This window comes from Pelodiscus sinensis, chromosome 22 (genome assembly GCF_049634645.1).
Source record: "Pelodiscus sinensis isolate JC-2024 chromosome 22, ASM4963464v1, whole genome shotgun sequence".
NCBI classification, from domain to species: domain Eukaryota; kingdom Metazoa; phylum Chordata; order Testudines; family Trionychidae; genus Pelodiscus; species Pelodiscus sinensis.
The window spans coordinates 21,769,629-21,784,897 of NC_134732.1; the positions used below are offsets into that span (position 1 = coordinate 21,769,629).

The 15,269-nt window shown below is 48.7% G+C and overlaps 1 protein-coding gene across 1 annotated transcript; it reads right to left on the minus strand.

The window, feature by feature from the left end:
* Positions 1–230: 230 nt before the first annotated feature.
* Positions 231–15,119, minus strand: LOC102463473 (protein CutA homolog). The gene is made up of 6 exons (XM_075905748.1): positions 14,794–15,119; positions 11,532–11,680; positions 7,284–7,343; positions 6,054–6,099; positions 3,894–3,943; positions 231–535 (listed from the first exon to the last, which is right to left on the minus strand). The coding sequence occupies exons 1-6, from the start codon at positions 14,869–14,871 to the stop codon at positions 433–435; spliced, it is 486 nt and encodes a 161-aa protein (XP_075761863.1). The 5' UTR covers positions 14,872–15,119; the 3' UTR covers positions 231–432.
* Positions 15,120–15,269: the final 150 nt, after the last annotated feature.

Consider the following 15,269-nt stretch of genomic DNA (forward strand, 5'->3'; position numbering starts at 1 on the left):
CTCTTGCGCAGGAGCTCTTGCACAAGAGGGCAGCGTGGACGCTCGGCAGGGGTTTCTCGCGCAAGAAAGCCCTATGGCTAAAATGGCCATCAGAGCTTTCTTGCGCAAGAGGGCGTCCACACAGCCTTGGGAGCTCTTGCGCAAAAGCACAGCTTGCGCATGGCAGTGTGGATGTGTTCTTGTGCAAGAAGTTCTTGCGCAAGCAGCCGCGAGTGTAGACATAGCCAAGGAGTGTTCCTTAAACTGTATTTCAAGGAGTCAAATTCCAGCTTCCAGGCACGTGTGCTACCTACAGTCCCTTGGGGGTTTATCGGCCTTCGGCGCGTCTGCATCGCTCCTGCCGGTGCGGTGAGAAGACTAGCGCGCCAAAGCAGACCCCAGGCAGGAAGGAAACGCCGGGCATGTCTAGAGAAGGACAACGGCGCATTCCAGCTAGTCCTCGGGGACACCGTCTTCAATCCATCTTAAATAGAGCGGGTTTCCTTGGTCGATAGGCAGGCTGATAAATTCGGGAATCTCAAAAGGGTGCATGGATCTAAAATGGAAAAGACACACAGCGCCCCCCGCCCCTCATGAGAGCGGGTCATTTCTGCAGCCAGAACAAGCTCCATTGATGTACAGCTGGAAGAAAAGGGGAGTCTTCAGTCCCCAGGAGGACGGGTTGGGAAGGGGCTGCCCGAGATTTGCCTCTGACTTGAGAGCGGTTGTGTGACCCTTCTCCTCAGCTCATGTGGATGCAAAAGCTGTGAGCTTTTCACGTTGCGTTTTGGGTTTGGTAACCCAGCATCGCAGGATGGCTGGCCCCTTTAAGGGCAGGGGGTTCAGCTCCCTTCTGCCAGTACAGCTGGTGCCGGTTTGCTCCATGAAGTGGATGGGGCAACCCCAGTGGGACCCTGTGGGGCATCAGGGAGCTGGTGGCAGGGAAGCAGGAGAGCTGAAAGCAGAGGGGGGCGAAGGTCTGGGGGCAGAGGAAGGGCATATGGCAGGCCTTTCTGAGATGAGAGGTTAATGGAAACAGGGAGGGGTGGCTGCTCCCTGGATGAAGAACTCCCAGCAGAGTAGCTGTGGATGGTGGAGTGCCACCCTACCGGAAGGTCCGGGCCGGCTGTACTGGCAGGAGGGCGGGCGAGGACTGAAGAAGAGCCCGGTGTGGTGGAAAATGCTGGACAGTGGTATGTGTCACACTGCTGGGCCAGCTGATCGGGGAGTCGAAGGGCTCCAGGCAGTGGGTGTGATAAATGGAGCTGTGGGGGGGGGGGGCTTTGTTCCGAGAATTGGCTTATGAACATGCCTAACTTGAAGGTGCTTTAGACAAAATACCTCCTGGCTTCGTCTACGCTGCCGGCTTTTGCTAGCACAGAGTATGCAAATACAGCGCTGATTAGCATTTTGTCGTGTTTCATTTGCATAATCTAGTTGAGTCGTTTTTGCCGAAGGGGTTTTTGCCCCAAACCAAGCAGTGTGGACGTTTCCTTTTGGTGCAAAAACCCCAGGAGAGGCATAAGGATCTTGTGCACAAAGGAAACATCCCCACTGCTTGGTTTTGCCCAAAAACGGCTCGGAAAGATTATGCAAATGACGCACGACAAAATGCTAATCAGTGCTTCATTTGCATACTCTCTGCCGGCAAAAGCCAGCAGTGTAGACATAGCCCCTGTAGCCTCAATTTTAATGTTCCAGTCTGCTGCGTGTGTATATCTATTTGGTGCATGTATCATTCTTGCCTGTGAAGTTAGACATGTGAATCTGCTTTAGTTTTAAGTGCGTTAATGAGGGACATTAGTGAAACTTCAGGTATTTAATGATTCAGGAAGCAAATCAACAACTTGTGAATGGTCCTCTAAGCCCAAACGGTGCTTGGTGCTAGAGAGACACACGACCATGCCATCTGGCACTGGAATCCATCTTGGACCTGGTAATTTTCCATGGGGACGGGCAATGCAAAAGAAAGGATTCTTGCTGTGGGGGAAAGTCCATTTAAGCAATAGGAGGTAATCAGCCCTTTGTCTTTAGCTGGTTTTGGGAACTGCCTGGCCCACCCCCAGAGGATGCAAAAGAGGCTGAAGAAGGCTAAACCCAAATCCGAGTAAAACCACTCCTCAGATTTGAATTTAGGAACGTACTTGGATCTGACTTTTCCCTGGCAACCCCCTAAATCCTGCTTTTAATACTTAGAAAAACTCTTTTGGTTGTTATCAAGCCCAATGTAGGCTCGTTCCTGGGGGCGAGCAACCGCTCTGTAAACTTTTACATGGGGGAAGAGGGATTTCTTTGGGGGCTTCAGCCCCATTTGGGGCTTGGTTTCCGGGGTGCTGAGCCCTAAGAGTTGAGCCTTCCCAGAGCTGACGTGGTTCCATGTCTGCATTGCTCTGCAGGGGGACTTCTGTGGTCGCACCCCATCACACTCTGCTTTGTAACAAACCAGCTCTGGGCGCAGGGGGAAGGGAGAGTCTGTTGAGGAGCCCTTAGGGCCCCAAGATGAGAAACGGGATCGTAGCCTGGTGTCTGGGCACCGAGCCCCATGGCGCTGCTTAGGGACGCGAGGGAACCATTCACACACAGGAACTGCCACAATGGGTCAGACCAGTGGCTCATCTAGCCAGGGATCCTGTCTCCAAGCACGGCCAGTGACGGATGCTTCAGAGGAAGTGGCAAGAAACCCTGAAGCAGGCAGTTATAGGCTAGCCTGTGTTAAGGGAAAGTTTTCCTTCTTATCTCCCATTGTGTGTCTAGACCAGTGGTCCCCAACATGGCGCCCGCCGGGGCATTTATGTGCACCCACCGAGTGACCAGGGCCAGCCATTCTTGTGCCTCAGGTGCACGGCGCACGCACAGTGCCGACTCTGGGCACACGGCGCATGCGCAGCCCCGCCCCCGGGCGTGCGGTGCGTGCATAGCCCTGCCCCCGCTTGCGCAGTGCGTGAGCGGCCCTGCCACCGGGTGCCTGGCAGCCCCAAAAGGTTGGGCACATCAAAAATGCAAATGAAGCTGGGATTTAAATATCCCGTGCTTCATTTGCATAAACATGGCTGCTGCTTTTATTCGAAACGGAGCTTTTTTGGGAAAAAAATAGCAGTCTAGATGCAGATCTTTCGAAAATACAACCCTTTTTCAAAAGATCCCTCATAAAATGAGATTTACAGGATCTTTCGAAAAAGGGTTGTATTTTTCAAAAGATCCGCGTCTAGCCTGCCTTTTTTTTTTTTTAAGAAAGCGCCGTTTCGAAAAAAAATGGCAGCCATGCTTATGCAAATGAAGCACAGGATATTTAAATCCCAGCTTCATTTGCACTTTCGATGTGCCTAATCTACATCTCTCTGTCAACAGAGAGGTGTAGTCTAGACACACCCTGGTTAACTTGTCCTGAAGTGCCAGGTAGGATACTCTCTCTATATTTCTTGACTATGATGACTAGATATTCTTGTTACTCATATCAGTGGATCCATATAATTGACTCTTGATAAATCAATGATATCTTGGGACTGTGAGTTTCCCAGACTTCGTTCCTGTTGTGTGAAGAACACTGCCTTCAAAGGTACGGCTAACACCAAACTACACTATCTCATTTACCTTTGCATGGATTCTGTGAATTCCCCATGTCCACAACACAAAAGCTGAAGCTGTGTCCATGTTGTCGAACACCGGAGACTTTTTTTGAGGCATGCGGACTGAATTTCAACTGGAAACCCGCTGGGTTTTACCTAGTTTTTCCTTTTAGTGCGAGCTTTGAATGGATGCAGTGTCTGTGATATGTGGACTCATTTGGCACATGCAGTAGCAGTCTAGGCCTAGTTGTTGGGAGGAAGTAATTGTACCCTCTGACTGGTTGACTAAGAGATGGCAAATGTAGTTTTTTGGGGGGGAATATCACTTGGAACAGGCAGAAGCCTTACCTGATGTAGTCTGATAATTCACTGATTTTTGACGTCCTGGTTTTCACTAGCTGTGAAAGGAAAATGAAACAATGTAAAGCGAAATGTACTCTGGGACAGCTGAATTGTTCTCAAACATGATTATTCCACATTAGTATTGATGCTATCTACTTTAGTTCTCTTGAGGGAATTATAGTCACTTAGAAAATCTTACGGCAATATTATGGCACGGGCAAATTATTCCAACAAGTCTGAGAGAGATTCCCATGGGCGATGTCTGAAAAATGCTAGGGCCTTCTGCAGAAGGGGTCTGACGCATCAGTTAATCTCTTTGTGCTTCAGTCCCCCATCTGAGAGGCAGCACTGGCTAGTGGATAGAGAAGTGGCTGGAGACACAGGAGACTCCCAGCTTTTTCCATTGTTCTGCTGGATGACCTTGGACAAGTCACGTCATTGCTCAGTGCCTCAGTTTCCCATCTGTAAAATGGGGGTTCAATTATTCTTTCCTTTGTAGTGTGCTTTGAGATTGACTCGCATTATAAAAGAGCGGGGGGGGGGGGGTGTAAAATGGGAAGAGAGGGAGTAATACTTCCTCTGCCTTGTCTGTTTAGACCGAGGGTGGACAAGAGGCGGCTAGAGGGCTGGATCCGGCCCACCAAGCCACAGGATCTGACCCGCAGCTGCTAATTGCTATGCAGACTGGGCAGGGAGGAGAAAACCACCTAGCAAAATCCCTCAGCTCCCATTGGCCCGTTTCCGGCCAATAGGAGCTGAGAAATGTTGCTGAAGGTAGGGCTAGCAAATGAAGCTTCCTCCCTCCCTTCTCTCCCCCCACTTTTTCCCCACCTCCCTGTGCTGGAGCAGAGCCACACAGAGCAGCCTGCCTAGCGCATAGACAGGGATCCAGTCTCAGGTTTGGAAAGCTGCTGGCTGGGAGCTTCCCAGGTAAGCATCTCCCAACCAGAGCGTGCCTCTGGTACCCCACCCCTCTTTCCTCCCAACTGCCTGCCCCAGGCCACCACCCAAACCTCTCCCCACCTCCTCCAGGTCACTACCCCCTTTCAGATCCTGCACCCCCCTCTTACACTCCTCCCCCAGGCCAGAATCATCTCCTGGACCCTGCACCCCAAGGCTCTGCCGCAGATCACGATCCCCTCCTTCACCCAAACTCCCTCTCAGACCCCACACTCCCTCCTGCACCCCAGTCTCCATCCCAAGCTCCCTTCTACACCCCACGGCTATGTCTACACTCGCGGCTTCTTGCGTAAGAAATATGCAAATGAGGCAAAGCGTGGAATATCGCGGAGCCTCATTTGCATACCTAATGAGCCGCCATGGTTGCAGAAGAGGCTTTTGCACCAGAAGGAGCTGTCTACACTGCCCCTTCTTGCGCAAGAAAAACCCTCTTGCGCAATGCCGCTACGCCAATTATTTTCAGGAATCACGGCCTTGCGCAAGAGGGTTTTTCTTGCGCGAGAAGGGGCAGTGTAGACAGCTCCTTCTGGTGCAAGAGCCTCTTCTGCAAAAATGGTGGCTCATTAGGTATGCAAATGAGGCTCGGCCCTATTCCACACTTAGCCTCATTTGCATATTTCTCGCGCAAGAAGTTGCGAGTGTAGACATGGCAAGTGGGCGGTCGCCGACCCCGCGCCCCCTCCACCGACGTGCAGCCCTGCCACTTACAAAATCTTGGAGCAGCCCTCTTAAAAATGATTACCCACCCCGGTTTAGACGCTAGAATGAGGGACCCGCTCAGTCTATGGGTCTGGAAAGTGCCCAGCACAAGGGGGCTGGTACTTCTAGCCGCTGACCTGCAGAAAAACGTTGGGTGGCCAGCACTGCTGCGTAACGTACACGGTTCCCCCGCTCCTCCCCTGGTGCTGGGTTCTGACCCGATAGGCACCTTTCCCCAAGCAACAGGAGCTCTCTGCTGGGGCCTTCGGTGATGTCCCCAAGGAACGGCCGGGAGAACCTCTACGTCCATGTCACACAGTCCTCAGCCAGTACCGCCTCTCGGCCACGGCTGCCCTACGCGGGTTACCTAGTTCCGTGTCGCGGTCCTGTTCAGTGAAGCCGACCCTGCAAACCCTCCGAATATTTGAATTAAACGCAGGGGAGGGTCAGAAACTGGGCCCCTCTTTGAACCGCGTCTCTGCGAGATCCTCCGGAGCAGACACTTACTAGAAGTATTTCAGTGGCTTCTTCTATTTCCCCTTTCCACAGATACCTAGATTGAAAAGAAGCCGACACACGCGCCCTCAGTGACTGCCGCCTCATGTCGACTGGCTCCGCAGTCAAATCCATTCAGGCTTTGAGATCTGCAGGGCTGAAATCCTGCTCCCTGACGGCCCCTTCCTCCCTGAATTCCCAGCACCCCCCAGACTGAAGCCCTGTTACGTGCTGCCCCCTTGAATCACTAAGCACACACCCGGATCCCTGCTCCCTCTTACGCCCCAAGCCATGAGTTCTGGGGCTCCAAGTGGGAACGGCAGGGCTGAGTCCTGCCTGTCCCCTGCCCCCTGGGGGCGAGAAGCCACCAGACCCCAAGGGGGCAGAGGCACGGGGGTCTCTAGCCAGGGCAGTGCAGTCCCCAGGTCTTTCTCTTCCTGCCCCCCGCCAGGTCAGGGGCAGGAGCTCGGGCTCAGGGGCAGCTGCTCCCTGGCTGGTGCCATGGCATAGGCAGCAGTGGGGCTCACTCCTCTGGTGTTTCAGGTGCAGGGTGTAGTGCTGCCCCTCAGCTCCCAGCCCCCCTCTGCTCACACAGTAAGAGCCGTAGGGTGGGGGACCCGGCTCCACGGCTGGAAGAGCCTCCAGGAACAGGCTCCTTTTCTTCCGAATGAAGACACCCCTTCGTGTAAATTTAGGTCCCACATTATAGCATGGTAACAAAGGTCAAACTCCTCTTTGCTACGATTTCCATTTCTTAGCCTCTTTTCTATTCTTAAATCAGTAAACAAATGGCCCCCGGCCCGCATGTCTATCATCTACCCCCTACTCTGCACTGGTCCCTCGAAGCTTTTCCAGCCACGTGCGGAATAATTGTATGTGCACTGACGCATGTGCAGATGTGCACCACTGGTAGAAACACAAGAGCTAGGTGTGGGCGCTCTGCTGATCAGCTGGGTGGCCGCACAAATGCGCAGCTCGCCAGGAATCCTGCTACCCTGAATGTGTTTAATGCACTTGGGCGGGGCAGAGGTTTACGCTTCCAGGCTCGCAATCAGAAAGCAGCACGGCCTTTCTGCAAATAAGGGGGAGTCTCGCCTGCATGGTATCGTTGGTCTAACCCTGAGAGGTGCTGAGCCAGGTGCGGGGGCTCAGACTCTGCTTGGGTTTGCTATTCCTGGCTAAGGTCTCCCTTTGCAGACAAGCCTTTGCTTCCCCTTTCAAGGGATGTTCAGGGCAACTCACATGGAGGAAGCCTGGGGCAGGATGTTCACGCAGGCAGCCAGTTTTTTATCCATAATGGCCCTAAACAGAACAGACAAAGGGCGTTTGTAAATACACGGTGCTGCCGCCACCCCCAACACCCTCCTCCACCTCCTGCTGTGAAGTTAACCTTGAGCTGTTTCCTCGGCGACAAGCCTGGGCAGCTGAGGCCTGAGTTAGGATTGTTTTAATCTGCTTCCAGCTGCAACTAGGTCCACGTGGCTTCTACTGGCTAAGCCAGAGGGAGGGATCCCTCCAGGTTGCTGCTGATAGACCCTGAAGATTACCCAGGACTTGTATGGCAGACTCAGACATTAGCTAAGGAAGCCTTGCACCATCCCCATGATGTAAGGCTGATCCTGAGGGGAAACTGAGGCATGGGGTTCCGACTCAAAGCTGGGATTCTGGCTAAGGAGTCCCTCGCTCCCAGGCATAAACTCACCCGGCCTCTCGCTTGCACAGGAGACTAAAAATCACTAAATGCATTAAAGGCTTCACGATGTCAGCCTTTTCATTCCAAAACGGCACTAGAAATCAGTGAAACCCAACCCCCTTCCTTTCTGAAATGTTCCTCCTTCGGTTGTGGATTAGTTCATTGTTGCAGAGCTGCATGAGTGTTACATCTAGGCTGCCAACATCAGACTTTAGGGTAATTAAAGAGCACATGACTTGTGCGGGTGGACAGGAAGAGGACTAGGAGTACTAGGTCAAATCTTGTGCCTTCCTCCAATCTCGCCAGTGTCTCTGTGCTTGTGGAAGGTCCATCGATCTTGCTTCTCTTGCACCCCCTGCCCTCAAACTGTGTTAAATGTTCTTTGAAGGCATGGCCCTGTGAGGCTTGGATTTTGTTTTTCTTTAACTTTGGTCCATGTCTTGTACTTAGCACTATGGCAATGAAAACATTAAAGTCCCAGCAATTACACTTGGGTCAAAAAATATGACCTCAAAATTCCAGACAAGGAGTCAGGAGCCACTAGCGAATGAAAACTAAAACCACCCAGCCGCAGGGATTAACCCTCAGTGGGTTTGATGGTTAAACCAACTCTGGTGGGTGTACTCTGCTAGCTACCTCAAACAAAACAAAATGAACCTCCTTCCACTTTAAGTAGGTTAAAAATATCCCCCATTCATCCATAGTATAATGCAGTTTAGGCATGATTATAAAACAAAGCATATCACCTAGTGAATCCTTAAAAGAGGATTACGTGTCATAAACTGTGAAAATATCAGCTGTAGATTGAGGCCCGTATACAGGCCATCCTTGCTATGAATCCAAGATCTGTTCTAAAACTTGGACTTATAGTGACATAACTTAAAGCGGGGAATTTTTTTCCCGCGGCTGACTTCTATTTGTTTAAATTGGGGTTGTTGGTTTTTTTGGTGCAACTTAAGAGTAGGAAATGGGAGGGTTTATACACATCAGTTCCTACAAGCGTCAATGACTTTAGTGCAGAACGGATGTATACCGGGGTGACTTATAGCAGGGATGCCCTGTAGCATCATAGGGTGACCTCCCCCAAAGGCAACCTAAACTAGTATAGAGGTAATACATGTCAGCTGGCTGAAGACGGCCAGGCCTGAGGACTAGCATGAAGTTGTGTAACAGGTTGAAATCTGGTACTTAACCCATAAAGCCAAGCTATTCATATAGCCTAGGTTCTCATCTGGATCTACATCAGCTTCTTTTCACATTTTTATTATGCCTGCTTTGTCTACACAGTTCACAGCCAGGGTAGACATAGCTTCAGCGTAGGTAAAAATGTATCCTCCTCAGCTCAAATGTACTGATGAGGAAACTGGTGCTGCAAGATGATGTGATGTACCCTAAATCACAGAGCTGGGATTAGAACAGGGGAGTTCCAGGGTACGAGTCCTGTATTCAAGTAACTCCTCTGTAATCAGCATCTATTTCCTAGTAGGTAATATTGCTTTTGTGGAGTCCTCTGCAATACTGCTGATGGCTCACTTTGGCTCTAATCTAACAAAAACCCTGGATTCCAAAAAAATTTCTAAAACAAAAGAGAGAGAATTTTTGTGCGAGATTTTACATTTCACTCAGGGGCGGGAACCATCTGGCCAGCAGAGGGCGCACAAGTGAATAAATATTATCCCTGACCCAAGTAGGGATGTAAACAAAACAAACGTATATTGGCTTATGTGACACAATAAAGTGGAGCAGGAAAGCGAAGATCCATTTTTGCCATCTGACAAAGGAAAACCAGTAGGACAAGATCTGTGCAGTGTTATGACGAATGGCAGAGAAAGCATAAAGAATAAGAAACGCCTGACACTGTCCTTTTAAGAAAACTATTTATGTCCCTCCTGCAGAGATTTGATCCAGAATTCTTGCTCCATAATAGCAGGTCAAAAGCTTGTCTCTGGGGAACATAGACTAAGAACAGGAACACAATAGAGCTTCTTGTGGAATGGTATCCATTAGGGAGCCGTTTAAACTGAGGCTCATGCACATCAAATGTTTACTTTTCGGTACTTAAGCATCCATAAGTAGCCACAAAAAGCTTTTCTAGGAGATACTCTGTCTCCTGATAGCATGACACAATGTTTCGTGCTTGATTTTCACAGTTGCTGATGAATGTTTAAGTGTTGGTGACAGGCACAAACCAAGAACACTTGCAGCTGGAAACATTTCAGAAGACAAAGGGCATTTAAAAATGCATTTTACAGAGAAAAAAGCTTTGTTTTTTTCAACCCTATCCAAAGGCTTAGAAATAGCTTATTCTAGTTGCAAATGTGTTGCTTAGGCAAGTGTAGTTTCTTGAAAATGTAACTATTGCTTAACAGAAACAAAATGTTACATTTTATAGGTCCTACACATAAGTTAAAATGTGCATGTGTGCTACAGTTAGGAAAAGTCGGACACAGAACTGCAGGGAATGATTATTTCCTCTCCCTTTTCTGGAAGAGAAGGAACATTTGCAGAGTTGCTCACGTGAAGCATTTTTAGAGACAACAGTTTGTCTCGCCAATTACACAGTTATTCTTTTTTGCCATACACATCAAGCGGTAACACACTTGATACAGTTGCAGTAGTAGGGGTGACACAAAATGCCTTTTACTAGCCTATTGTTTCCTGAATGGCCCGTTGGCAACACTCTGCCAGTACAGAAGAAAGGCGTAGTTTTTGGCAAGCAGAGAGCTAGCAGGAAACAAAGCTCAGAGGTGTTGCAGGAAACATAACGGTCCACTATAAACATTTCCAGTATTCTGAGCAGAACAGCCCCTCAGTCATGCAGCTAGGAATTTGTGAAGCATGAATCATGAAAATATCTATGATACATGAAACAAGCTAGCTGTATTAGAAGCCCTTGCAAAATACACTAAAATAAGGAGGGATGTGGAATGACCGATTTTGTTCTCCGCCTTTTGTTTTTGGCCTAGCTTTCTTCTCTTTGTTTTATCTATTTTAAGCTGCCACCCATTCCTGTAGCATCTGGGCACTTTCTACATAAAATCAATAGCAATAGAAAAATCCATAGTGGACTTCATAGGAGTCTCTGATACTTTACCCTTTCTAGGGAAGAATCTCTGCTTGGGCTACTTTTTGTTTTTCTGTTTGGGTTGACTGTTACAGAATAACATTTGTTTTCTGCAGGTGTCAAGTGCTGTAAATGCCATTCTTGCTCTGGCGAGAAGGCTTTTGGATAGATAAAAGTTTAGCAACGTTTCCTAACCGTGGCCTGCTCTGGATTCACCTAATCCCACCAGAAATCGTGTTCCCTAGTAGCCAGCTGCCCTCGACTCAGAATGATTTACCCTGCACTCTCATGCACTGCTGATGAGCTTTGGGATGTGCATTATCACAAAGGAGTTCAGCTGTCACGGTGGTTGCCTGCTCCATGGATTGCCTTGAGAATTAGACCTTAAACTGACATCTGAGAAGTCGGAGAGACACTGGATTGACTTGAGTAGAGGCTTGATGCACTCACATTAGCCTAGCCCTTGGAGGACGTAGGTAGTTGCATTCTGCACCAGCTCTATAGATTTTTGGGGGGAGTTACAATTTTCCTTTAGAAAGTTGGGTTCCTACTCACCTTTGTGTTTGTGGGAGAAAGTTAATGCAGGAGTGGGAGAGAAAGTGTGTGAAGTGGAGAAAATGGGAGACATCCCCCCACCGAAATAACTACTGTAAAGGAAACAAGCAACCCGTTACTTCATGACAGTGAGCCTTTGAATTATTCAAGTGCTACAACAATGCAAGTGACACTGTACCTCGCAATATCCTTTGCAACTTGTTCATTGGGACAATTGATGAAAGCAATGGAATGGGTGCCCGAGATGTAGCTGCCAGTGAGTGCAGAGTGCAGCTGAAGACTTAGACTCTTCAGCGCTGGGTACATCAGTAAGGAAAGAGTTATTACCTAAAGAATGCAAAATACAACAGTGACAGTGACTGGTCAAGTATGCCCCACAAATGTAGGTTTTATATTTAAACAAACATTTACAGTATGTGGTAGAAATGTAGCCGTGTTAGTCTGGTGCAACTGAAACAAAAAACAGGACTGTGTAGCACTTTAAAGACTAACAAGATGGTTTAATAGGTGATGAGCTTTCGTGGGCCAGACCCACTTCCTCAGATCAAATAGTGGAAGAAAATTGTCACAACCATATATACCAAAGGATACAATTTTAAAAAATGAACACATATGACAGTATATGTGATCTAAGCATAAAGTCTCTATTCTTTGTGTTGCCATTATTAAAACAGAGCTTATTATTTTAGTCTAGAGTATCACTGTTTAAAACAAAGAAACATTTCCACGTGTAATCCAACATTAGAGCAGCGGGTGAAATGCACAAATGGGTCAGTTTCTGGATCTGGAAGAGAACCTAGGAGTCTGGGGGCACCTGCTTCAGCAAACCTCATACTCAAAACTTGCATATACAAAAAAAAAATCACTGTGCCACCATTTCTAATTTCTTTCAAAAACTAGTATAATAAAGTACTTCATTAGTAGGATACATTACATTCCACCCTTTAAACAAAACCAAGAACAAGATGAACTGACTCTTCAGTATAAACTAATGTTTCAGATCTGATACTGAAAGGAAGTAAAGCTGTAAGAGTGAACCTTTAATATATGAATAAGATAAAAATGTATAGTTTGGTTGGCTGGTCAGTTTGGTTTGTGAGACATTGCACAGGACAGATTGAAGATAATCAGATTTTTATGCAAGGCTGGTATCCAGTTTGTTGCAAAAGGAATTGCTGCCTTGCTGTCTCCTTTACTGACAAGTACAGAAAAACATATTTACAGAAAGAAAACCATCCGTTACTCGCACAATATTTGCATATTATGTTTGTAATAGGCACTGAGTTAAAAGCACCAAAACTGAAATCCAACAGTCTCCACTGTTACCTCAGCTCTGTGTTTAATTTTGTGGGACAAATTCATCCCTGGAATAATGACCTCTGATTACAGAGCTACTCTAGGCATGAATTTGGTTGTGTGCCTGCTAAGATTAAAAGCATATTGCCAGCTAACATTTAACTCAAAACAAAGGCAATTCTGGCATAGGTATTTGCCGAAGTAGGGCAGTACTTCTATTCCTATTATTAGGGGAGAAGTACATGTTCAGAATAGCAATCATGAAGTCTCGTGAAAGTGATGGGTGCTTCTCATGAGGCTGTCCTAGTGAGCTACATTTGTAAATTAAGAATAATACAATGTTACAACCTTCCTGTTTTTTCCCCAACAAGAAGTGAGAAATCTGGTGCATCAATGCAACCACTGTTTCCTCAGGTTTGTCCAAGAAATGAAGGTGAAATTGAACTGAAAAGACTGGATTTCCGGGTTGTTAATCGGGATACATGCCAGAACTGTCAATATGTAAAGTGACTTAGATTCAAAAACCACAACTGTGAGATCCTAAATGTCTCACTGAAAAATATGCAGCTTTTTTGGTACTTTGTTGGTCTCAGGATAGTCAGGGACAAGAGAGCTAAGAAATATCTATTATTGGCTCAACTTCTGTTGGTGAGAGAGACGCTTTTGAGCTACAGAGCTCCACTTCAGGCTTGTATAATTCGAAAGCTTGTCCCTCTCACCCACAAAGGTTGGTCCAATAAATGATATTACCTCACCCACCTTATCTCTCTAATATAGAATCATAGAACACTAGGACTGGAAGGGACCTTGAGAGGTCATTGAGTCCAGTCCCCTGCCTCATGGCAGGACCAAGCACCATCTAGATCATCCCTGACGGGTGTCTGTCCAACCTGCTCTTATATATCTCCAGTGATGGAGATTCCACAACCCCCCCTAGGCAATTTATTCAAGTGTTTAACCAACCTAACAGGAAGTTTTTCCTAATGTCCAACCTAAGCCTCCCTTGATGCAATTTAAGCCTGTTGCTTTTTGTCCCGTCATCAGAGGCCAAGGGGATCAAATTTTCTCCCTCCTCTTTGTAACACCCTTTTAGATATTTGAAAACAGCTATCCTGTCCCCTCTGAGTCTTCTCTTTTCTAAACTAAACAAGCCCAATTATCGAAGATGGTTGAGGCTACACCAACATCCAGGACTTTTGCAATTTTGCAAAACCTCATCACTTCAGTTTTGCAAAACAAAACTTGGGTTTGAAATCCCCATATTCATGTTTTAAAAATAAACAACTCTCCCTTTGAGGCATGGCAAAACAAAACCATCAGGACAATCTTGAGTAGATCAAAGCCATTGCTCAACACTGGCAAAAGAAACCTTTTAAAATTGCCCTCCAGTTGCAAAATCTGAACATATCCACAAAGGACTATTTGCATCTGACGAAGTGGGTCTTTGCCCACAAAAGCTTATGCTCCTACACTTCAGTTAGTCTCTAAGGTGCCACCGAACTCCTCGCTGCTTTTGCAGATTCAGACTAACACGGCGACCCCTCTGATACTATTTTCCATGTGTGTGTGTCTTCTCTCCTGCCAGTTTTTGGTAACCCTCTCCCCCAAATCCCTACATCATCACCCACTGGGTTACAAGTCTGGGCATCGGGGAATGTATCTACCTACAGAGTGGCATTTGCATGGGTCTTTGTTCTAAAGGCTGAAAGCAGACGTTGTCCTGGGATCTGGGTTGTCCCAAGTCAGAGAATTTGTATTCTCCTGCCTGCATCTTTGCAGCATTCCGGGAGAAGTTTTCCAGGAACGGCGCGGGGCAGCCTGCAATTAAGTGTCCCGGAAAAATGAACCGGTTGTGAGGTTACCCAGCAGAACAGGAGCGAATCCACAGGACTCGTTTAGACGCCGCAGCACGGGGAGCGGAGCCAGGTGAGGTGCCTTTTGCTCCCATCTGTGACTCACGTTCCTCTCCGATCCCCCTCCCCGCAGCTCCGCCGGGCTCTCCTGCGGGGCAGCGGCTTGCTCCAGGGAAACGCGCATTCAAGGGGAAATCGCCTTTCCCCGGACACTGACCCGGGCAGACGCTGCCACCTGGCCGGGCCCTGCAGCCCTCCTGGGGTTCACAGCGAGGAAGGGCCCGATCTTACCAGCAGCAAAGTGAAGCCCCCCGGACGGGAGCAGCTCTGGGCAGCCGGCAGCTGGCAGCGCTGGGCGAGCCAGTCCATCCCTCCTGCAGCCCCCTGCTAGTGCCCGGCCGAGGCTGGGGCTGCCGGCGGGTCCCTCCTCCACCTGCCCAGCCCCGGGGTGTTTTGCAGAGCCCAGGAAACGCCCCCTGCGGCTGCCAGGCGGGGCTGGCGCCATGCGCCGGGTTCCCAGCCGCGGGGCTTTGCGCCCTTGCTGGAAAGGGTGCGCCGGGCCGGGACCCCCTTTGCCGAAGGCAGGGCCAGGCTAAGAGCCCCCCTCGCTGCTCACCCAAGCCCCGCCGGCTGCCCCCCAGCTTAGCCCTGCCGGGAGGGGCTGGCATCGCCGCTCCCCCCACTTTCCCCCGCACCCCACTTTGGGCACGTGCCCTGTTGGATCGAGTGGGCAAGACCTGGGCTCCCTGCTCAGTGCAGGCTGGGGG

Coding starts and splice junctions, on each gene's coding strand:
- LOC102463473 (XM_075905748.1), bottom strand. CDS start 14,871: ATGGACTGGCTCGCCCAGCGCTGCCAGCTGCCGGCTGCCCAGAGCTGC. Junction 7,344..11,531: donor GTTGCAAAGGATATTGCGAG/GTACAGTGTCAC, acceptor TGTTCTGTTTAG/GGCCATTATGGATAAAAAAC. Junction 3,944..6,053: donor AAGCCACTGAAATACTTCTA/GTAAGTGTCTGC, acceptor TTCCTTTCACAG/CTAGTGAAAACCAGGACGTC.